The sequence below is a fragment of the Chinchilla lanigera genome, unplaced genomic scaffold (assembly GCF_000276665.1).
Source record: "Chinchilla lanigera isolate Chin_1 unplaced genomic scaffold, ChiLan1.0 scaffold00030, whole genome shotgun sequence".
In the NCBI taxonomy this organism is placed as follows: domain Eukaryota; kingdom Metazoa; phylum Chordata; class Mammalia; order Rodentia; family Chinchillidae; genus Chinchilla; species Chinchilla lanigera.
In genome coordinates this window covers 19,994,365-20,018,291 of record NW_004955431.1, presented here as the reverse complement: position 1 = coordinate 20,018,291, position 23,927 = coordinate 19,994,365, and the positions used below count along the sequence as shown (strand labels likewise).

The 23,927-nt window shown below is 35.7% G+C and overlaps 1 protein-coding gene across 1 annotated transcript in view; it reads right to left on the bottom strand.

Moving 5' to 3' along the window:
* The window catches only part of Atrnl1 (attractin-like 1), a gene marked incomplete at its 5' end in the record, with an annotated part of 750,654 nt that extends 726,727 nt beyond the window's left edge, over positions 1-23,927 (bottom strand). Inside the window, 3 exon segments of the mRNA XM_013515898.1 lie at positions 4,511-4,624; positions 5,741-5,824; positions 23,752-23,927. Of these exon segments, the coding sequence (XP_013371352.1) occupies positions 4,511-4,624; positions 5,741-5,824; positions 23,752-23,927 (374 nt within the window).

The window sequence follows — 23,927 nt, the reverse complement described above, 5'->3', positions numbered from 1 at the left end:
TCCCCACATTCTTAAAAAAAAGCAAAAGAAAAAGACTTAAATCTTTTCTACAAGATAAAGTTCAATTCCTTTTGTGTAATGGAAGCACTATCACAGTGACTTTTTTAAAAGTAAGGTCTAGAATTATATAATATGGTCTAATATTCTGATACTGTCACTTCCCAGATAGTCAACTGTGGGCCTTTCAGACTAACTTTTTGTGCCTTAATCTTCCATGTGTAAAAAGGCACTAATACTATTTATCAAAATAGTCATTGTGAGAATTAAATGAAGTGATGAATATAAAGAGCTCTTGCATAATACTAGCACAAAATAAGCACTGAGTAGATGTTACTGATTGCTCTTTACTGGATAATCTGGCTTCTCTATGTCCCTTAGCATGTCCTGTGATCAAATTACTCAAAACTATGTACTATTATAATAAAATGCAATAGTCTTGCAGGGTGTGGTGACACACATGCCTGTAATCCCAGCATTTGGGAGCCTGAGGCAGGAGGAATGCTGCAGTTTGAAGCCAGCCTGGGCAAGAGAGTGAGTTCTACACACTGAGACCCTATCTCAAAAAAAAAAAAAAAAAAATTACAATAGTCTTTAATGTCACTATATAACTGCCATGGCTAAATGGAACTATTTTCCTCCAGATTTTTTCCTTTTAAGAGACAAGCAGCTGCTCCAAATTTTCTCAGGCCTAAGGTCTCCTCAACTCAGATGAAAGGACAGAATATGCCAACTCTGGCACAAGAAGGTCAAAGTCCAGGTTCATTTCCTCATGGACAGAGGGAGATGTCTGAGACCAGGAAAGGATGAAATAAGCCTGGACACGTGCATCATCTCAATGTATTCCCTTCCCACACCGTTTCTTGCCTATAAAGTAATCTAACACATCTGTATACAGGAAGGTGGTAATTTGGGTAATGAGGCCTCTCTATCTCCTCAAATCTATCTTTGAATATATCCTTATTTATTGTCAATATAAACAGCCTCCTTTGATTTGGTCAGTAGCAAGCAAGTGAACCTAAGTGGCTGGTAGCATCTCTACCTGTGTATATATGTTTTCTCTACCTAGAGCATCCTATCTGGCCCTGTACTTTGCCTATTATTCCTCTGCTCTTTAGTTTAAAATTTACCATGAAGGATCAGTTATTTCCTTTAAAATTACATAACCCTCTTTCATAACCTAATTATAATACTTACTATGTGTGAAAAACCTGTTTTCATCTACTCACTGTGCATTATGTACAAAAGAATCTAGCTAGCCTTTGTCCTTATTTCTTGGAATGTAGCTTCTCATCTTTAGAATTCCCCCAACGATAAACTGTCTTTGAAAACTTATGCCAATAAGGTAACTCTTGGCTACTAGTTAATCTAAGGTTTAAAAAAAAAAACATTTCAAGATGGGGACAGCCACACTAGCACAACCAACCATGTGATTAAAAGTTTGGGAACTGGTATGGAAAAAAAAAAAAAGTCTGGGACCATACAGTATCACCCTGACTTCTGAAGAAGAAAGGCTGCAGGGCTAAAGATCTGAGTTCAACTTCATGCTTCATGTACGATATTTCAACGAATCAAGTATACATAATGAAACCCCAATAAAAACTCTGAACACCTGCTTAAGCGAAAGTAAGCTTCCTGGTCGGTGATGTAAATTGGTATTCTGGGTAGGAACCACATCCTGAGGGGACAAATTTTGCATTTGCAATCCTTCTAGGCCTCTTTCTCAAGATCCTTTATTTGGCTACTGTCTAGCCTTCACAATAAAACTATAGTCAGAAGTACAGCACTTTACTGAGTGCCATGAATCATTCTAGCAAGTTATCAAACTTTAGGGAAAAGTGAGACACCCCCAAATTTTTAGTAAGATGATCAAAGTGAAGGAAGAGACCCCCAAAACTTGTAACTAATGTTGGAAGTAATGTCAATCTCTGAAGGACTGTACCCTTCTCTAAAAAGTTTGAATCAGCTCCAGCAGTTGATGTCCGAACACATTCCAGTGACATGCCTTACTTCTTACTATACTCTATATAAGCATATATAGTCTCTGGCATTGAGTGGGTTATCAAACGCTTGTTGAGGTTTGAAGATGTAGCTTACTCCAAGAGTGCTTGCCTAGCATGCAGAAAGCCCTGGGTTCAATTGCTAGTACCATTAAAAAAATAAAAGAGAAAAAAAAAGAAAAAGAAAGTTTGTTGACTGATAAACACTTGTACAATTGATATAATTCAAACATCATTAGAATTTGATTCATAACAAAGTAATACTAAAACAGTATACAGACTTTTAAATGAAGAGATTGAGGTTGAAATTCTAATCTTGGCTCTATCACCTATTAAAACTAAATAATTTATCTGAATCTCAATTTTCTCAACTGTAAAATGGAAGTAATAGTACTTCCACAAGGTCTTTGTGAGGATCAGATGACATTTCATGTGTTCATGATGGTGTTGTACACGCATGACTACCCCATTAGGCAGTTTGTACCACCCAATGGGACTAACCCATTCTACTCAATAGGACAATTATGCATGTACCACTGGTAGTTCAAGCCATCTAATGGGACAGTCATCCATGTGCCATGGGTGGTTCAAACCCATGGGAATGGGCTAAACTGCCCAGAACAATGCTTAGCATCAGTGGGTATTTAATACACATGAGTTTTCTCTCTCAGGATAGATAACAAGAACACTTGCTAATGAAAATTCACTACTCCTATCTCCACAGACACATACTAAACCCATCTGGATAATTATAAAATACTCCCTTAGGTAACAGGAAAGAATTGGTAAGAACATTAATGAACCAGTATGAATTAACACAAAGTCACAAGATTACTGGAAAAATAAGTGAAAAAGGAACACATCTAAATTATGGTCAGTTAATAGTGTCATAAAGTGAGTAATGTTAGCAAAGTTATGCTTAAATTCCTAAAAATAAATGTGTGAACCCAGGATCTTATCTAGTTGTCATGATGAATTATCCTATAACATGATTGTTCACAAGCCTCTATTCCATTTTGGATGTACTGTCCTTAGACACAGTACTACCTGCAACTATCCTTTTTATAATGTTCAAACAACTCAAAAAAGAACTTCTGAAAATATTTTCAACAGTAGAGTAAATGGGGTTTTTCTGGGTTTTTTTGTTTTTGCTTGGGTTTTGAGTGGTTTTTGGAGGGGGTTTTTGGTTTTGTTTTTTGGGAGTTTTAGGGGGTTTCTTTTTTTTTTGTCTTTTTGAGACACGGTCTCATTATGCAGTTCAGGCTGGCCTTGAGCTCACTTTGTAGCCCAGGCTGGTCTCAAACTCGCAAAGATCCTCCTGCCTCAGCCTCCCAAGTGCTGGGATTACAGGCATGTACCACCATGTCCAGCAGCATAAGTATTTACAATAAAAGTTCACATAGAAATAGCCATTTGGAAATAGAAAGCTTTGCACATTTGTCCAAAAAATGATAGCTCACATTTCTGATAAAGTATTTGCAACATAAATAGTAAAAAGAAAAATTAAAATAAATATTTTTATGGGAACAATAACCTGTTAACCACGCTTGAATTTTCAACAATAATAGGACATGACAGAGATACTGCATAAATTACAAAAGTAAAGGAAGATATAACCAGTACCTGGTTAACAATCATGTTAGTTAAGATGTATTCTTAACAAAGTAAAATACAAAGAGTACAGTCTTTTAAATCAAGAATTTGGGGCTGATATCTACACTACGTCTTCATATGTTTTTCTATGTCCAATGTTTTATGTCCAATGTTCTATGTCTATGTTCATATGTTTTTCTATGTCCAATTTTTTTCTCCTAATAGTAAAACTTTTATAGGAATCTCTATATACAGATATAGAAAATATTTATAAATTAATAGCTAAAATGCTATAATTGTAAAATTAGTAGTTTATTTGACTACTAATAATAGAATACCTTGAAGCAACCAAAACTCCCACATTTTGAGAATTGGTGGAAGTACCTCCTTTACTGAAGAAATACGCAGAGCATAATGTAAACCATTTTTTAGAATTTAAAATATCATCATTTCACTACAATAAAAAGAAAATGATAAAAATACATACATTCATCTGTTCATTTTTATGACAAGGCTGTAGCTCAATAATATAGTGATTGCTGAGAATGCACAAGACCTGGGTTTAATTCCAAGCACCACAAAAAAAGTCTTTGTTTCTCATTTAAAATTCACTCTATAATCTCATAGTTCTGAAAATATATTCAAACCACTTTAAAAGAATAAACACAGTGAGAATGAAGAATATTTATAAAGAAATCTACAGTCCCAACACAGTATAATACTATGCAAATCAGTATCTACATTATTGAATATATACTTAAATTGAAATCCATACTTGCAACAAACAATATTATAATAATCTTTGAAACTCAGTCATTAATATCTAAATAATATTTGAGTACAGATAATTCAAATTAACAAAGTATACATTAGTTACCTTCCTACAACTGACCATAAGTTTATAAAATAAATATACTCACCTAAGTACAGCTATTAAAGGTGCATATATTGAATCTCCATCATAAACATACATATGATCCCAGCTACATTCTGTAGCAAAATGATTGAATCTTAACCTTAACACTGCATTTGGACTGAAAAAAATTAAAGTATATTTTAAATTAGTATAGAACACAAAAAACACAGTTGAAAGAATTTTTAGACAGTGTTTTTTAAAAAATCTATTTTATATATAATTTTTCTACAAACCCTTAAATCACCAGACTAAAAGATTAATAAACCATCACATATAACTTATAAAAATGAGGTGCAACTTTCAAAAACTATTAAGAGGGCCTATGCGTGTATCATCATTTTCTAAAAATTTTATCAACAGAAAATGTTCTGTCTTTGTTAAGGTAGAGGATACACAACTTATATGCATAACTAAAACCTTCTTGAACTGTTTACAAAAATGAGCGCCTTCTATCATAGCAAATTGTAGATGAATAAAGTTGATTTCAAAATACAACATTCAAGAAAGAATTATTCTCATTTCTACAGAATCTTTATTCTCATTTCTACAGAATCTTTAAGTGGAGGCACTAAGTTCTTTGAATTTAATTAAAGGTCTTAATAAGATATACTATTAACAAACAAACTGAGAGTACAGTGTGAGAAACACAGCAGAGAAGTAATAGCATTGTTTAAATTTTTTTAAATAACAAAAAGTTTTCCAAATATACACTTTAAAAATTAAAAGCTGTTTTCAAAAGTATTCATAACAATTCACTTACACATAATATATTTAAATAGACAACTTCAGTTTCAAACCCTAATTATAAAAACACCCTAAATGGATAATTAACTCTTTCCTCTTCAAAATGTTCTATTTAACTCTTAGAGTCAAAATGCTGAATAGATAATTCACTGGCTTAAACTGACATGGCATATTATTACAGACTTTTCAAATTCCACAAGGTATTTTCAAAAAGCCAAACTATGCCTCTTTATTTAATACCACAATAAGGTAATTCAAAAATAAAATATATAAATTAAGCTATTATCACAAGCTAAAGAGTTATTGCAATTTATATAAATGTGATGTCTAAAAGTTATAAACCCCACAAAATTATATATGAATAATATTTTCCAATAATAAACAATAAACTATATAATTATAGTCATTATATGTATTAATACCTTAGCATTAAAATGGTCACCTTTATAATTACAGAATAAAATTAATTCAAATTAAACTGTATACTTACTAGCCTTCAATTAGCCATGTACATTTAGTTTTATACTTGTAGTTAATTGGACCATCTGTTAAATATCCAGAAGGCTCTGTTAACCTAGAAAAGAAAAATCATGAAAGTAATTACCTTAAAGTAATTTAAAAATATAGGGTACAAGAAATTTTTTTAAATCATTAAGCCAAAGAAATGACAAATAGTGATTTTGAAAATGGACGACACTTTTACAACCCAAGAAAAGTTTGACATTGCCCTATTTTTCTCTATGTCTGAAAAGAAACTTCTTTTAGATTTGTCTATATACCATGGCCATTTCAATTTATACAGTGGAAAAAGTGAACATTGTATTGAAAGCTTCAAAATTGATGCAAAGTAGATTAAGCTAAACTTTATCTGCACAAAAATTAGGTTAAGACCAAAGAAGGAAGATCAAATGCACTTGAAAGATGCAGATCTATGGAATAGTGCACATTTCATTTTGAGGAGATACACTGTCAGATATATTATATATGTATATGTTTTCCAGGCACCAGAATTTTTAAGTAGCTGCTACCATCAGACTTCACAGTTGTTACCTATTTTTATTATCATTTTCTTCTGTCTAATTTACATTTAGATGAAGAATTCAACCAATTTTAAAATGGTAAATCAAAAGGTTTTACTATTTTCTATTTTATCTATCAGAAAAAAAAATTTTAAATTCCCTCAGATTTTCAGAATCTTAAAATACTTAAGAGTGCAAATCTACTTCGTTTTGTTCTTACCTACAGCCATTTTATCAGCAAAAGACCATATAATAGTTAAAAATATCTCTCCACTTGGCATTTACATATATATGTATACACACAGGTGTTTCATAGCTAATTGGTCTTTATGCATGTACATAATCATACTTATATATACACAGGAATATTGGAATAATTATCTATTTTAGGTAAAAATAAATTTTCTCTATAGAGCACTAAAAATATTAGAGAAAATTTCATTACCTAAATCAGGGTTGACCAAAAAAATCAGTCAATGTTAATGTTATCTGTAAGTCTTACATGATCCCTGCAAGTAACTTTGGTAATAACGGAGCTAATTCATGCTTCAAAAAAGTTTCAAAGACCAACACAAATTCCTAAATTCTCAAATTCATGTAATGAAAAATTGAACATTTTCTACAGGTCAGGTACTACTGTAAGCATGCAGCTTGCAACCTCATATAAACACCTCAAAAACTGTATAAGATAATAATTAGTAATTCTTATAGTAAGATGAAAAAAACTGAAGCAAATACTAAGTTCATTACTTTGCCCTGATAGTTTACTTCCAATAATACTACATAAGGTATTTCAGACAAACTCCCCTCGATGATAACTTTTTAGCTAAACAATTTTTAAAACTTAAAATCATCTTATCAGTAACAAAATGATAAAATCTACCAAGCCAGAATCCAGAAGTTACAAATTATTTAAGAGAAATCAGACACTGAGAGCTACTTTATCTCTGGAGAGATATGCGTATTTAAAAGAAAGTTCCAAAAGAGCACTATTGGTGACCTTAAGGAGAGAAGGGCACAAAAGATAGCACTAGATATCTACAGTACACAGAGGCCAGCCGCATACAGCCTCCAACAACTTCCCCCAGCACTTCGCAGGCAAATCTGAAGCAAAGTACCTGCAGTGTGACACCTTCCCATTAATAGCTTTCTTCAGTATTCTATAAAATATTCTCATGGCAAGTTTCAGAGGGCAGATGTTGAGCAAGTTCCATGAATGTAGGCTGAATGTAAGTTTTCTGCCATTCATTAAACCACAGCCCTGCCCTTCCAGCAAAGTCTGGGTCTCAGGCACACAGAAGAAGGGGCTCTTAGATTCTCTATCTCAGCCATAAAGGTAGTAGTGGCTGCTCCTTATATTTATTATTTCTGTATTCTCAGAATTTGCCTTATTTCTTAGTAGTCAACTTCACATTACTTCAATTTCTGTCACAGAAAATTCTGACTTACATTAAACTTTCCCCATTAAGATTACAACTTTCCTTCCTAATTAGACCCAGACCAAATATACTATTAATCAAGAATCATGAAAATGCAAAGAACCTCACAATAATATACTACTTTGCACTCAACAAAATAGCTAAAATTAAAATACTGATATTATGAAACAGTAGCAAGATGGAGAAAAAGAGTCCTAATAGGAATGCATCAGTACAACTACTCTGGAAAATAAATTGGCATTATCTTACACAGCTGCAAATAGAAATCTTAGCACAGCAGCTGATAGTGTCATTATTACACTCCTATCCTCTCAGGTCCCTTTCCCTTTTGACCTTAGGAAGTTACATACTCCAATGTAACTTCCTAAGGTCAGCACCTCTGTCCTGTTCAAGTGTTCCCCTTTAGCTACTGAAACCAATGTTGTCTATGCATGTGATGAAAAGTACCTGTGAATCAGCATCCTCCTGGGGGCAGCTCTTAGCCAAAAAATAATTTCATCTAAGGGGTATAAATACCCTTATCTTCTATACCTCTGCATGGATAACACTGAAGTGCACTTTTGCTCAGAACTTCCCTGTAGGATTAAGCTCCAATCACCCACTGTGTAGCTGACTTGATAATACACCTGTTGTTGGCTGCCCTCTCTTTGGTATATCAGTCTTTTGTTAATGTCCCCAAATCTCCCAAATATATTACATGTGCTCAATTCTTGTCTCGGGAACATATCACTAGGAAACATATCATCAGGATGTCATTCTGGGGGATGGATCACTTACTGGCCAGATGGCAGCAAAGGCCACATTGAGGATTGGAGACAATGTGTAATAATATATGGCACATATATCACAATTAGTAAGATTTTCACTTGTAGTGAAATGAAACGGGGTACCTGTACCAGAGAATGCACTCTCTAATATAACAGGCTTATACAATATTTGGCCTAATATTTCAAAAATATAGAAGCAAAGATGAGTATAAAGAGAGTGGAATTAGTTGGTGCTAAAAATCACTGATATGCTGAAGGAAGAAAACTATGGACTCAATCCAGCCAGTTTTAGATACCATATAACATGAAGGCCAAAGTTCTTTCTAACAGTTAAAGATATACAACTCTCCTGCAGCAGAGAGTAGCTCAAAATGAAAAGAGGCAGAGGGCTAGTTATAAGAGTAGAATAACAAAAAAACATTTAAATCACAGCCCTGACTAAAGATAGTGCCCCAAAAAGGATAGTGCTCCCTAGGTAACATTGATACCTAGGTTACCTGCAATTCAGAACCTCGAATTTCCCGATTGTCTTGAACCCTGGATTTTGGAACAACTGTCTTTAAAATGCCAGCATTGAAAATGAAAGAAATGAATTCCCAGCTAAGTGTGGTGGCCCACGCCTGTAATCCCAGCACCCCAAGACTGAAACAGGAGGATTTCAAGTTCCAGGGCAGCAGCCTGGGCTACACAGCAAGTTCAGTGCCAGCCTGGACTACAGAATGAGACCCTGTCAATAAATAAATAAACAAATAAATAAATGGCTACTTGCTCTTTAGCCACAGCAATAAATGTAACACCAGTATTGAACTAAGCCAATATAATCAATCAATGACAGATGGTTACAGTAATGCTTCTAAAAGCTCTGCAATTAGTAGCACCCTCATACACAGTTACCACACAGAAAATATAAATTAAAAATCCCCAAATGTGTAGAAATTAAGCAACAGACTTGTAAATCACAAAGACAATTAGAAAATATTTTAATTGAATCATACTAAAATCACAACATACCAAAATGATTAACAAAAGTAAACCAGAAACATGAATAGCTCTAAACATGAATATTAGAAAACTGACAATCAGTTGACTGTCAGTTGTATCTAAAGTTACAGCTCAAAAACATACAGAAAGAACACCAACTTAAATCAAAGGACAGTACAATGAAGGAAAGAAAAAAATCTGAAATTCCTGAGATAGAAAAAGTCATGTAATAAAGAAAAATCAATAAAACCAAGAAACGATTTTATGAAGCATAAAATTAATACTTTCCTAGAAAAACTGATCGAGAAAAACTATTAATTATCAAGAAAGAAAAAGGAGACATTACTACTTATGCTACAAAAAAGAATAAGACAGCCAGATGTGGTGGCACACACCTGTAATCCCAGCAGGCTGAAGTTCAGGACCAGGTTGGGCTACTTAGCAACTTAGCAAGATTCTGTCTCAGAATAAAAAATAAGATGGGCTGGGGATGTAAGTCACCGCAAAGGGTCTGTGTTCAATCCTCAGTATCACAAAAAAAAAAAAAAAAAAAGACATTAAAAATTTCCTATCAATGAATTTATCATCTTAAGTGAAATGGAAAAATTCTTTGAAAAGCTGAACTTGACAAACCTAACATAAAACAAAACAGAAAAATCTGTACAGTCCTATATTTGCTCAAGAAACTGACTTTATAATTTAAAATAATGCACACAAAATACCTACAAGCACAGGTGATTTCACACATGAATATTTGAAATACCTTTCAAATATTTAAATGAGAAATAATGCCATGTTACACAATCTCTTTCAGAGACTACAGAAAAAAAGGTACATATCCTACCTTCTACTATGCAACCAAGATATGTTCAAGAAACCAAATTCTAACAAGAATATTTCAAGAAATGAAAAATTAGACATAGCCCTCATACAAAAAGTTCTTAACAAGATATTAAATTCAATCCAAGAATATGTAAAAATAATAACACATAGAACACCTGACAGCAAAGATTTAAAGACTCATGAAATGTTTGATATATTGGGGAAATTGCAAGTCATTCTGTGAAACCATCAGTAATGTATAGAGATGAGACTATCTAGAGCAATCCAAATGACAGCCCTTACGAGAATGGAGATGGATTGAACAATTATTCAGGTAAATTCAAGGGAACCCACAAAATTAATTATACTAATCCTCTGAGCAACTGAAATGCACCTACTATCTTTACATTTAATTCACAAAACAGTCCACTGATTCAGTCTGAAGATCCTCCCTTGGCGGCCAACATGGACGGCCAAGAGTGTAAAAGCAGTTATGCAGAAGGCATTCCTCAAAAGCAATGAAAAGCAGATAACCCACTGCTGCCCAAGGCCAAAGATTACAGGTGAAGCAAACAATAGTCAAAAGCCTGGGAGGAAAAAGTGAGGAAAAGAATTCCTCAGAACATGGAAGTCCTGTGTGGGTTTATACAAGGAAATTTAGGAAGCCATGTCCACACCCAAGGTAGTCTGTATGCTCAGATTAAGTCTGGTAATCTTTAGGCTCACAATAAGCAGGAACTGAGGGATAGACACAGGAGGCTAAAGCATTGAAGGAATGCCACAACACAAAGCCAGTCTGCAAAGACTGAGGTGGTATCCATATTTCTTACCTCCAGGCAATCAAGGAAATCTCTTTCAAAATACTAGCTGACCACAAGGTAAAGGAATGGAGACTTCAGAGGCCACAGACAACAAAAAATATAGTCACTACAAAACAGTTCAGAGAAAAGCCACAAAACAAATAAACAATTACAACCCACAGGAGCAACAAAAACAAACCCTAAAGGGAAGAACAATGATTTCTAGCATTACCACATTATAATAATCAAATGTCTAGTCTCTGACCAAAAAAAAGTTACAAAGCATACAAAGAAATAATAAAGTATCATCCAATCACAGGAGAAATAAAATCTAACCCTGAGAAAGTGCAGACTTTGGTAGACAAACATGTTATGTTCAAACAACTATGGGAAACCATAGGCAAAAGTTAAAGGAAACCAGGAAAGTGATGTCTCAACCAACAGAAAACATTAATAAAGATTTAGAAATGTTATTCTCACAACCTCAAACTCATACATTGTTTCCGTTCCTATAAAAAGCAAGATAATAAAATGAATATTCTATATAAAATTAACTGAGTAGGATTCACTAACAAACCTTCTCCCAGCTTCTAACTTGCAGTTGTAAAACTTTAAAATCAAATACCGCTATAGTTAAACTGTAACAACTTCCAAAACCAAGTCCTAAATCTAATGCAACAAATTTTAAGGCTTAATTTAAAGTACAAACAAAAATTGAGACTGTGTGGTAACAGTTTTGTGCCTCGGGGACTTAATTTTAAAGATTTTAATTTTAAATGTGTTCCATAATTCTACCCAGTTACTTCGATTTCAATTTCACCTATAAAACAAGAATAGAAATATAACATATTCAAACAGCACCTTAATGCGTAGTCCAGAAATATATGGCTCTATTTATAAGGAAATAAAACTGAAAATTTAATTTAAGAGCAGGTGGCCCTGCTATCCAAATATCACCCAGAATTTAATATACCATATTCCTAGTTGGAAATACACTTCCCAAACTGCATATGAGGAAATCACCCCCTTTCCTTCTGCCACAAAAACCTATCTCCCAGCATGTGTTGTGAAAACCATCAGGATGCCCCTAATGCAGTCTCTGCCAACTAGAGTCTATTTTTCTACCACCTTTCTTCCTCCAACTTCCCAGCCCCATTTTGTATTTTCCAACTCCTTACCCTCAGTTAAAAAAAAAAATCTTCCCTTCTTCCAAAGAAACATGCACTGTAGGAGCTACCACAATAACCTCTACCTCTCCCTTTAAAAAGTGATGTGAAGCTGATATGTTTCCTCACCTAGTCTACACAACAGGAATACTGAAAACTACACACCATCTTCCACCTCAAAGGCACAGACTTTTAAGGAAAATCTATTCATTGCAGTCTCTGAATTCCTTCCCTTCCCACATCCCACACCCCTAACATTAAAGACCCTACCAAGAGCCTACCTTCCCCTCCACTTGCTGCAAAAGTTTTCTCTTTAGCAATTCCAGTCTATGTAAGCATGGCAGGTTGCAAACAACCAAGGTTGAAGAATGGAAATCTCTTCTCATCACCAAAGTAAGAGGGAAAAGCCCATCACACTTCCACAATAAGAATAATTTTCTCTTTTTAGGTCCCTGACTTCTTAAATTCTAAGAACCTTCACCTTCATGCCACTTGAGCAAAACATTTCCATTAAGCACTCTAGACTTCTTCACAATCTAGAACTATTCTAAAATTCAGAAGTTGTATACTCTAAGTTTATTCTTTATCCACAAACACCTGGTTTCCAATTTATTCATTCACTTCTACTGTATTCCTAATAGTCTTACATTGCCATTTTGTGGAGCTCTCTAGAAATTAGGTAGCATATAGTTCATCTACCTAAAAAAGTAAAATAAACTTTTATATTTCTACTTCTTATTGGATTTCTAAAATATTTTTAGGGGCTAGGGATTTAACTCAGCAGCACAGCATCTGCCTGGCAAGCGCAAGGTCGTGAGTTCGATTCCCAGTACCGGAGAAAAACAAAACAGAACAAAAATTCTAAGTTCAAATAATTAACTTATTTAAAAAAAAAAAAAAAAAAAAGCTGTAGTACTCCTATATTTTTGAATTTAGAACCATATTGTCAGGTTAATGTAGATCAGTGTTCCTAAACTACTGGTCTAACGTTTGTGTAAATGAGGTTTTGCTGGAACAGTTACACACATTTGCCTTCATCGTGTCTAAGATTTCTAACATGCTACAAGAAAAAAGTGAGGTATGACAACAGAAATTATCCAGCCAGCAAAGCATAAAGTTTCCACTTTCTGGTCCTTTACAGACAGTTTGCCAATCCTGTGTCTAGATGCCTGCCATATGCCCATTTGCCTTACCATTCTCTCATTCTATCTGAAGCTGCCTAATCCAGAGTCCTTAATTAAATAAGCATAGTAGAATGTTTATGACACAGGAATGACAATAAATGCACTGAAATCATCGTGGTCATAAGCAAAACTAAAATTAAATCAACTGAGATGCTTTTCCCTATCTTGGCTCTGAATACAAAGTTTGACTAATATATTATCACAATGAGAAAATACAACAAGTTTAATATTACAAAGTCTTTGAAACAATGTCTTGTGTATCAAAATATATGGTTTAGTACTGGCATCACTATTCTAGAAAAAGTCAGATCCATTTCAGGATAGACTTTATGTATGGTAGCCTTTGTAAGCCACATGAAAGTCTTTCTTTAAAACAAGTTTTCTGGTATACATACTATTTACCACTTTATTCTTTTTTCTTCATCTTTCCTTTTACTAACAACTATATACATGTATATGTGTAGGGTACAGTGTGATGCTTCAATGCATTTATACACTGTATATTGAGCAAATCAGGCTAACACACCAATCACCTCACATACTTATCTTATATATGTGATGAAAATATTTGAAATATACTCCTTTAGCAATTCTGTAATATACATAATTATTAGGAATGGTCACTTTGCTAAGGCTCTGCACCAGAATTTATTTCTTCTAACTGAAGCTTCTTACCTTCTGACAAACATTTGCCCTTTCCCTGTCTGTGCAGGACCATCAGGACAACTCTTCATGAAAGAAAAGCAATTCTCTCCATTTCCACTAAACCTGGCCCTATTTCCATGTACTGATATGTACAGAGCTGGCTAGGACTTCTCATTATCCTTCAACTGGCTTTAAGCAATGCAAATCGGTCCAGGGGAGGTGCCGATGTGTAGTCTGTGAAGCAAGGTGACAAGGCAGTGTTTCCCAGTCTCTGTAGTGCCCAAAAAAGTATGAGCCAGGCAGGATGGAGAGGCATGCTCCACACAGTTGGCTGAGATCAAGCCTGGAGATAAGAGGTTATGCCTTCTCAGGGCATAAAAGATTACATCAGAGCTGAGGCACCAACCCTAAACATTACCTTAATTGTGTTATGCAGATTACTCTTTCTGCAAATTCTTCTCTCTGCATATGGCAGAGGTGATTTCAGGCCTCCTCCCTAGCTCAGCTCACAGCACTCCTGTACTTCCTGCCATTCCCATAGTCACTCATCCTCAAGCCACTCTCTTCTTCAGGAATTAATAAAAACCCAGGTTTGGCCCGGGGTTAGGCTGTTGTTCTGGTTAGCCATTATCCTAGCTGGACTTAGGACCCCTTGGTTATAGCAAAGGAACAGTTAGTGCTTCTACTGTTTGATCAATTTTGCATGCCTATTGGGAATTTTTAAATGTATTTGTTGACCTTTTATATGTCTTTTTAAAGAAATGTATATTCAAGCGTTTTGCTTAATTTTTAATACCATTATTTGCTTTCTTATTATTAAGTAGCTTGAGTTTCCTAAATATTTTGGATATTAGTTCTTTATCTGATGTACAATTTACAAATATTTTGCCAATCTGGATTTTCTCATTTTGTTGCTACCTTTGCTGTACAGAAGCTCTTCAGTTTTATTCAGTCTCATCTGTAAATTTTTGCGTTTGTTGCCTATAGTTTTGAAGTCATGCAGAAGAACTCACTGCCCAGACCAATGCTGTATGTCTCTTCTGCTATGTTCTAGTAATTTTTTCAGTTTAGCACCTTTCACTTAAGTCTTTAATCTATTTAAGCTGATTTTTGTTTTAAAGAGAATTTTTTAAAAATGAAAAATACAGAATTTCAAAACAAGATGACAGGAAATTAACAATGGTTATTATATTGCATATTGTTGTCTTCAAAGAAGTTGCTCAGATTACTAGACATATGCACTAAGATTGATCAAACAATATAAGCACTAACTGTCCCTTTCCATGAACTAAGGGGTGAAATAAGGTCCACTTTCATTCCTCTCAATGTGAATAGCTAGTTTTCTCAACACTATTTATTGAAGAGTCTGCTTTCTCCTTATTGTGTATTTTTGGCCTCTCTGTCAAAAATCAATTGAACACAGATGCATGGATTTATTTCTAGGGTCTCTAACCTACTCCAAGTTACTGTATCTGCTTTTATGCTAGTATCAGACTATTTAAATTGCTATAACTTTCTAACATACTTTGATGTCAGGTAATAGGATGGCTCTAGGTTTTGTCTTTTTGCTCAAGCTTGTTTTGGCTACTCCAGGTCTACTGTGGCTCTATACAAATTTTAGGGGTATTTTTTCTATATCTATGAAAAATGACATTGGAAATTTAGTAGGGATTGCATTGAATCTGTAGATTGCTTTTGGTAATGTGGACATTTTAACAATATCAACCATTCTAATCTATGAACATAAAATGCCTTTCCATTTTTTTGTGTCCTTTTTAATTTCTTTCATCAGTGTTTTATAGTTTTCAGCATGTCTGCCACCTCCTTAGTTAAATTTACTATAAAGTATTTTAGCTTTTTGATGTTACTATAAATACAATTGTTTTCCTTTTTTCTTTTTCAGGGAGTGTGTTGTTGTGTATAGAAACACTACAGATTTTTGAATTTAAAATGGTGGATTGGAGAGCAGCAGCAAATGTAGCCTCCCCAGGAGACACAACAATTTAATGAAGAAAAAAAAGAAGTAGGCTTCCAGAAATCGAGGAAGAGCCAACAGGAAAACCACAAACTATAAAGAAAGTGGAAACACTAAAGGGAACACGGAGAAAAGAATGAAGCAGTCTGGAACACCAACCCCACCTCCCAGGGATGGGGAACTGTCTCCCTAAACACAAGGTAAGCCCAGAGATAGGTGAGAGCCCCAGAGAGAAACCAGACAAGGCCAGCAGCACTAGCTCCAAGAAAACTCCAGTTATTGAAACTGCAAAAATTTCATAGGCTTTTACTCCTTCTACATGGCAGGCTAGAGTTAGAGAAGAAATCTAACGAAGTGTCTACCATATTTAGAGTGACTAACCAGGAGCCATTTTGGAAGGGGGTTAATTGTTTAAGAATGAGGTGTTCTGGGAATCAGAAGCCGCGGAATAACTATATTTCAGGGTTTTTGCAGTCACTCTACATCAGCATCTAGGTAGGAGACAATTGCAAGAGATAGTCACAGAGATGGTTCAGGCTAGACATAAACACTCCCAGAGACATTTAAGCTCAGGTTAGGAATGACACAAAGATCCTGCCCTCTTCAGTAAGAAGTCAGGCTGGTTGCATGTGGTTTTGGGGGCGCTAGATCCAAAAGCACTGGCATTAAATTCAGTACACTGGCTGACACCGTCTGCCCCACAGCCTACATCCAGCACAGAGCTTAATGGTCTGTTTGCTTCCCCCCATCTGCCAGCATGATTAGGAACAATGCCTTAGCTTGGACAGTTGCCACAGCCTGAGATGTATGGACAGAGGCACTTCTGAAAAGGGAGTTGGGAGGACACCTCACAAACCTAAAGGCTAAAAGCTAGAAGGGCAAAGCAGTGACTTGGGGCACACAGCAGGCATGAAAACTGGGAGAGCTGGAGTGAATATAGACCTAAGGCAGACACCACTGACTGACCATGCCCAGCTGGAAAGGTAGGGCAGGTCTTAGCATGTGAACAGAAAAATGTGAATGTGGAAAGAAAATAGGACTTAGTAGCAACTCACTATCCCTTTCCTATATCTCGTGGATTCCAATACTTCAGACCCTGGAAATAAACTACTCATTCAAACATATTGAGGAAACTTTTGGACTCATTTCTCTTTTCTTTCTTAGTTTTAGGGGTTTGGCATCTTTCTTTTTTATTATTTTTTTTGTCTATTCTTCTTCTTTTTTTGCTTTGACCTTTTCCGTTACTTTTATCTAATTATATTAATTTTTCATCTTTAATTAGATCCTCTATCTCAATTCTCTCTCCTCCTTCTCATCTTCCTTTTATTTTTCAAACTATATTACTTTTGTTTTCCCCTTCCCACCCCCTTGTATTTTTATTAGTATTAAGGTTTACGAATCCTTAGACATTTAGTTTACTCTGTTATTATTATTGAATTCTTTCCTATTATTAATGGTGGTTTAGTTGTCACATTTAATAGGTATTTATGGTACATAAACATTCAGCTTAGTTTTGTTATTGCAGATTTCTCCTGCTAAAGGTGGTATAGTGGTAGCTTTTACTGGTTCTTATGATATGTCAATTGTCCTTGTCTCTACTATTCTTGCTGATTTTTTTGCTGTTGCCAATGGTGACATAGTTGTTGCTGTTAACTGGTTTTTTCTATATGCCAATATCTGCTTGGCTTTTGGGTCATCAACATTACGGACTGTGGTGGCTATCTGACTGCCAACTTGATTGTGAATGCCCCGCTGAATTGAGTCAGCATGGTTCTGGGTGTGTAAAACCCACTTTAAGGAAGACTCTTGTCAGACAGTATAAAAAGGAGAATGGGATGGAAGGATTTCAGTGGATTTTTCTTGGAAGAAATTTGTTGGAGCTGATTTTCCTCAGAGGAGCTTCAGCTGCTCTCTTCAAAGGAGCTCTGTTAGTTGCCATCACCAAGGATGACTGCTGTTCTCTTCAGAGGCGCTCCAATCTTCCCCTTTGCCTTGGGCATCATCATCATCTTCAGCTTCCACTACTGCCCTTTTGGCCTGCTGGCTAGATTCTTTAACTTCTAGCACCAACACTTCGACCTTCCTGAGCAGACCCCTTGGTCTTCCACTGCAGATACTTCAGAGTCCTAACATGGACTTGTACAGGACATGGCCATAGGCTCCAGACCTTCAGGTGGATCCTATGGATTTCTAGAGCATGGACAGATCTTTTGCATTCTACACTTGACTCTGTGGGTGGCCACTATAGGACAATTTTGTAAATTTCTATGTCCTGCATTAAATGACTCAGAGTCTTTTGAGGAACCTTGTCCAGTTCTGCAAGCTCTCATAAGCACTGTCTAATATCATGACGTTTGTGTACATCGTACCCATCTTCCTCCAAACAACAGATTTGGTCAGATCTTGGAACAGAGGAATATCAAGAGCATAGTACTGGAAAGTAGATACTAAATTTATCTCCATACCAGCAACAAAGTCTTTCCATTTTTATCAAACCTCAGCACACAGGTGCATGTGTGCACACACATACACACCTACATACACACAAATATGAGAAAAGGTGGGGAAAAAATGCCTCTAAAAACTCCTAACTCCCTCACAGCTAATCCATAGGAAATTGATGGGCAATAAATCAAAAGCCAAACAACTAAATTATACAAAGTGATAAGACAAGTTGGACATACATGCATGCATGGATGCACACACACACACACACACACACACAAGGTTCTCAAAATGATACAAATGAACAAATAACAGACTTTTTAAAAATGATCAGTAAGCTTACATAAGACAAAAATAAAAAGCTTGCTCAGCTAAACAAAATAACACAAAACATAAATGACCAATGTAGCAAAGAATTAGTTCACGAAAAGGTGCCAAACAGACACTCAGAAGATAAAAATAATTCTATTGTAGGTATGAGAAAAAGAATGTAAGGACAGTGTCAGAACTAGAACATAGAACTCACACAGATGACCATAGAGTCAGAGATAGCTTAAAAACAAGAGATCATAGAAAACAGATCCAACAACTGCTAGATGATGCAAAGAAGACTAAGTTAAAAATGAATTGGATTTAGTAAAAAAATCACAAGACAGCATGAATGGTGTTAGAACCTTGTTTACAGATATCACAGCAGAAAATGTTCCTTGTATGGGGAAAGAATCTAACATACAAGTAAGCAAGGTATATAGAACCCCCAAATAGATGCGATTGGAAAGTACGTCTCATGACACATTATAGTCAAAATTCCAGAAGCTGAACACAAAGACAGAATCTTAAAATCTGTTAGAGAAAAGCAACGAATCACTTATAAAGGTTAACTGATTAGAATTACAGAAGGTTTATCAATAGAAACCTTAAAGGCCAGAAGGCCTCAGAATGAACAGTTTTCAATCCCTAAAACAACAACCTCCAACCCAGACTGCTATATCCTGCCAAAATCTCTTCCAAAATTGTTAGAAAAATAAGGACACTTCAGGATAAAGGACACCTTAAGAAATACATGACCACCAAACCTGCACTTCAAAACATAGTCAAGAAAAAGGTAATGGCCAACCTCAAAATTTCCAGTGAAATGAATACTACAGGTAGGGTGAGCAGTTAAGCAGAGAGGGGAAGAAAAGGAATCAATAACAGGAAAATAATGCAATGACAGGAATACATCAATACCTTTTGGTAATAATTCTCAATGTGAATGTTCTAACTCCCCCAATCAAAAGACAACAATTGGCAGATTTGATCAAACAATAAAACTCAAAGGTAGGTTGTATACAAGAAAAATATCTCATCAAAAAAAAATTCATAGACTAGAAAATTGAAGGATGGAGGAAATATTCCATGCAAAGGAAGCTGACAACAAGCAGGAATAGTTATCTTTGAAAAACAGTTGTTAAAAGAATGAAGACAGCCTCTAACTAATAAAAATATTTCAAAATGGTAAGAGACTAATATACCAAAAAAGGTGAAAGACTCATAAAAATCAATACTAAGGAGAAATTTTAATGTGTAAAACATTTGAATACATGACACTAAAGAAGATATACAGATGGCAAGGAAGCATATGACAAGATACTCAATATCATTAGTTATCAGAGATGCAAGTTAAAACCAAGTGATATACCATTCACCTATTAAAATCATTAAAATTTTAAAAACTAACCACATCAAGTATTGGTGAGGATGTGAAGTAACCAGAACATTCATATGCTGCTCATGAGACATAAATGATTATCTTAGTTACTTTTCTCTTGTTGCTAGACAAAATACCTGATGTCCAAAATTAAGGAAGGAAAGGTTTATTTAGCTCACAGTCTGTGGAAGTTTCAGTTCATACTCCACTGGCTCCAAGGCAAGGTGGCACATGGCAGAGGGCAACAGTTCATGGCAGTGGAAAAACAGCAAAGCAACAAGAGTAAAAGGGGGAAGGGACAGCAGCAAGCAGGCTCTTTCCCTCCCTTACATTGCATGCAAACTACCCATCGTAGGGCAGATGTAGCACTCACATCTATAATTCCAACACTGGACCCTGAATCAATCCTAAATCTAAACCCATCCCATGACTACATAAGGCCTTGGGGGAAACACCCAGACACAAACCATAGCAATGAGATAACTACTTTGGGAAAGTATGTCACTTTTTAAAAAAAGATAAACATAACTACCACCTCATTTAGCTATCCACACTCTTAGGTATTTCTCTAAGAGAAAAGAAAAGTATATTTCCATGCAGAGACATGACTCTTAAAACTCCCAACTCTGACAAAGTTGATCCATCAGGCTTCAAAGGGGAAAAAACCAAAAGCCACACATCCTAATTCAAAATGATACTGATGGAGATAACAAAACAGATCTTGGTGGTTCTTGCTCTGTAGTTCAAGCCGTCCTTGAACTTGGAATGATCCTCTTCCTTTGGTCTCCCAAGTTTTGAAATTACAAACATGCACCACTACTATGCCCAGCTCATTCAAATGAATTATAGTAATATGTTTTCTAGACTAAGCTACTCAAGTATTATTTAAATTAGTCTACCATACCCTTCCTTATACAGTACTTAAAATTGGCACTGTCCTTCCTGATTGTTGGTCTTATAACCTTTAGCATTAGTTGAAGATCAATGTTAATTTTATTTTACCTATTGGAAAAACAGCTTATAATTTTGAATGCTTCATTCTTTCCAAATCAAACTAGACAGAAGATTTGAACCAATGCTAAAAGAACTGAAATATCATTTCTGATACTACATTTGCTTCTGCATTTCCCCTAACCACCAATCTTCAATTCTAAAGAAGTATTTGAAGAATATTTTTATTCCCTGGCGAAACCCCTATAGTAGGAAGAAAAAAAGCTCAGTTACCACAGAACAAACCAATTAATTTTCGCATCTGCTTACCAAGACTAATCAGTCTACTTGTATGCTACTATTCTTCAGCTTAGTAAAAAGATTTTCAAGATAATTAGAGAAGTGAAAAATTCTAGCTAAATTCTTCCCCAGTGTTATTACTTCAAATGCTGGATAAAACAAATCACCATCTTCAAATAAACTTTTCATAGTTTAGCATGTATTTACTTCTAAGAATATATATAACATTGATAGCTGTTCCAGCTATATGTATTCTAATTAACAGTTTGCATTCCACAGAGAAATGAAAAAAGCATTTACCAATAAAGTGCAATGAACTATAAAAAAAGCTTCCAAGGAAATAATGTATTCATTCAAGGTTTGTTATTTAACTAGATCTACATTAAAACCTATTTTCCTTTTACTCAACAATGTATTTATGAATGCCATCTCTGAATGCTATTTAGGCTACTTTTAATTTGATCTGCAATCTCTCTTACTAACTGGGACAACATCTGCTAGTGAGGTCACAGACTGCTGATCCAGCTGATTAACAAGTTCCCCTGCTGTAAAAGGAAGATACTTTATGAGCTTTCAGAATAGCAGTAATTTATGTCCTTTTTAATAAAATGTAGCAAATTTACCTAAACAAAGACCAACATCTAAAGTGCATCTAAACTGCATATGAATCTACCAATTCTATTTATTAAAAAAAATGTTCACTGTCCTTTCTAGGTAAATAAAATGGCTGCTATTGTCATAGCCAAGTTTAAGAACACTTATGTAAATAAGGCTACTAGTAGAGCTCAAGTAACATTTTTTTCTCTCATCTTCACTCTTTAAATTTTTAATTAGCACCTCTCACAAAAAAGTTTAAATGTAAATTGAAAACTATGGTACCACGCTAACTTGTGAAAGTATAACCCCTGGAAACACTTAAAACTACTGCTATAAATGCATTTCATAAAACTTTACTTTCTGAATTCACATCCAAAAATCTATTGAGAATTAATTTAAATTGGAAAGACTACCTAAAAGCTCAGAATGATTTTTTTAAAATATATAATATTTCTACTTTAAGTTTTAAGGGTCACTATTGTAACCATCAAGAGTAAAAACATTTTTAAATGCTATGTTTAAAACTCAAGAAAAAATTATCCTAGACTACTGTACATTAGGTGAACATATTCTTACTTTGCCTCAAAGCCCAAGACATTTCACCTAAATTTTGCTGTCATCATGACAACAAACATTAGCAATCTGCAAAGTGCAATCTCAGAGCCACAAACCAGCCAATAAACTTAATAGTAGTTATCTAGAAGGCGTGGAACCTGACTTCCTTAATGAGTGTTAATCTGCAAGCAGGCAGAATGCTATCCTAATGGCCTCAACTAACTTATCTGTTACTCCCTCACACCCACCCATATGCTTTTATAACAGACAGGAGTCTAATAAACATGAGCCGGTAGGGAGAAAGTTTCTTTACCTCTGTAAAGCAAACTCCTTACCACATCTTCACAAAAAACAAAATGTTCCCACAAAAGCGCTGATAATGAATGAACCAATTAGAAAAACCCAGTATTTTTATCACATACCCAAAAACGTCCAAATATTTTATTATTTTACTTAACCAAAATTCACCCTTGTATTTTTTTTTTTTTTTTTTTTTTTCAATTCAAGACCGTCTTAGCAAATGCAACATAGCACATTCGCTAAAGGTGAACATTCTGAGCTAAAACTGGCCGGATTCGCAATGACGACTCCTTGCTTCCCACTGGGTAACCTTGAACAAGTTACTTAGATCAGTTGCCCCGATTTCACTCTATAGATACAGTATAGGAATTCTAGTAAGTCATAGAATTCTTGAGAGCATCCATCTAAAGCACTTAGAATAGTGTTTGACACATAATAAGCCCATCATATACCCTACTTTCTGTGACCACTGATTACTACACGGAAACGTTGGCAGCGGTCTCCTACAGAGGAGTAGGAATGGGGAAGCGGGAGGTACTGGTAAACCACAACTTTAAGGCTTTACACTGTTGTGTTTTGATGTTTCACGGTCCTTTTGTATCTGAGATGCTGCATCGTTTCTGATTTTAAAATACCGTCCTGAAAAACGGTGTTTGGTACCATAACTGAGTGCGAAAGTCGCTGCGGCGTCTGGAACGCTCGGAAAGGGCTTCGCTCCACGCTGGCCGGGTCTCCGCGCGGGTGCCGGGGCTGGAGGGGCGCAGCGCCGGCCCCATCCGCCCGGGCATCCGAGGGGCCACGGGGCATGCGAGAGGCCGCAGCGGGGGAGGCCTGGACGCGAGCGGGGCAGGGCTGAGCTTCGGGGTCCGGCGAAGAAGGCACTTACTTGAACCTGCCCTGGCAGTGCTGGCACTGGTCCCCCACCCAGCCCGGGTCGCAGAGGCAGGTGGAGTTGACACAGCGGCCCGAGAAGCAGGAGCCGGTCCTCTCGCACGGCTTGGACTGGGACACCTGCGCGTAGAGCGCCAGGTAGAGGAAGCCATAGCACAGCAGCCAGCTGTT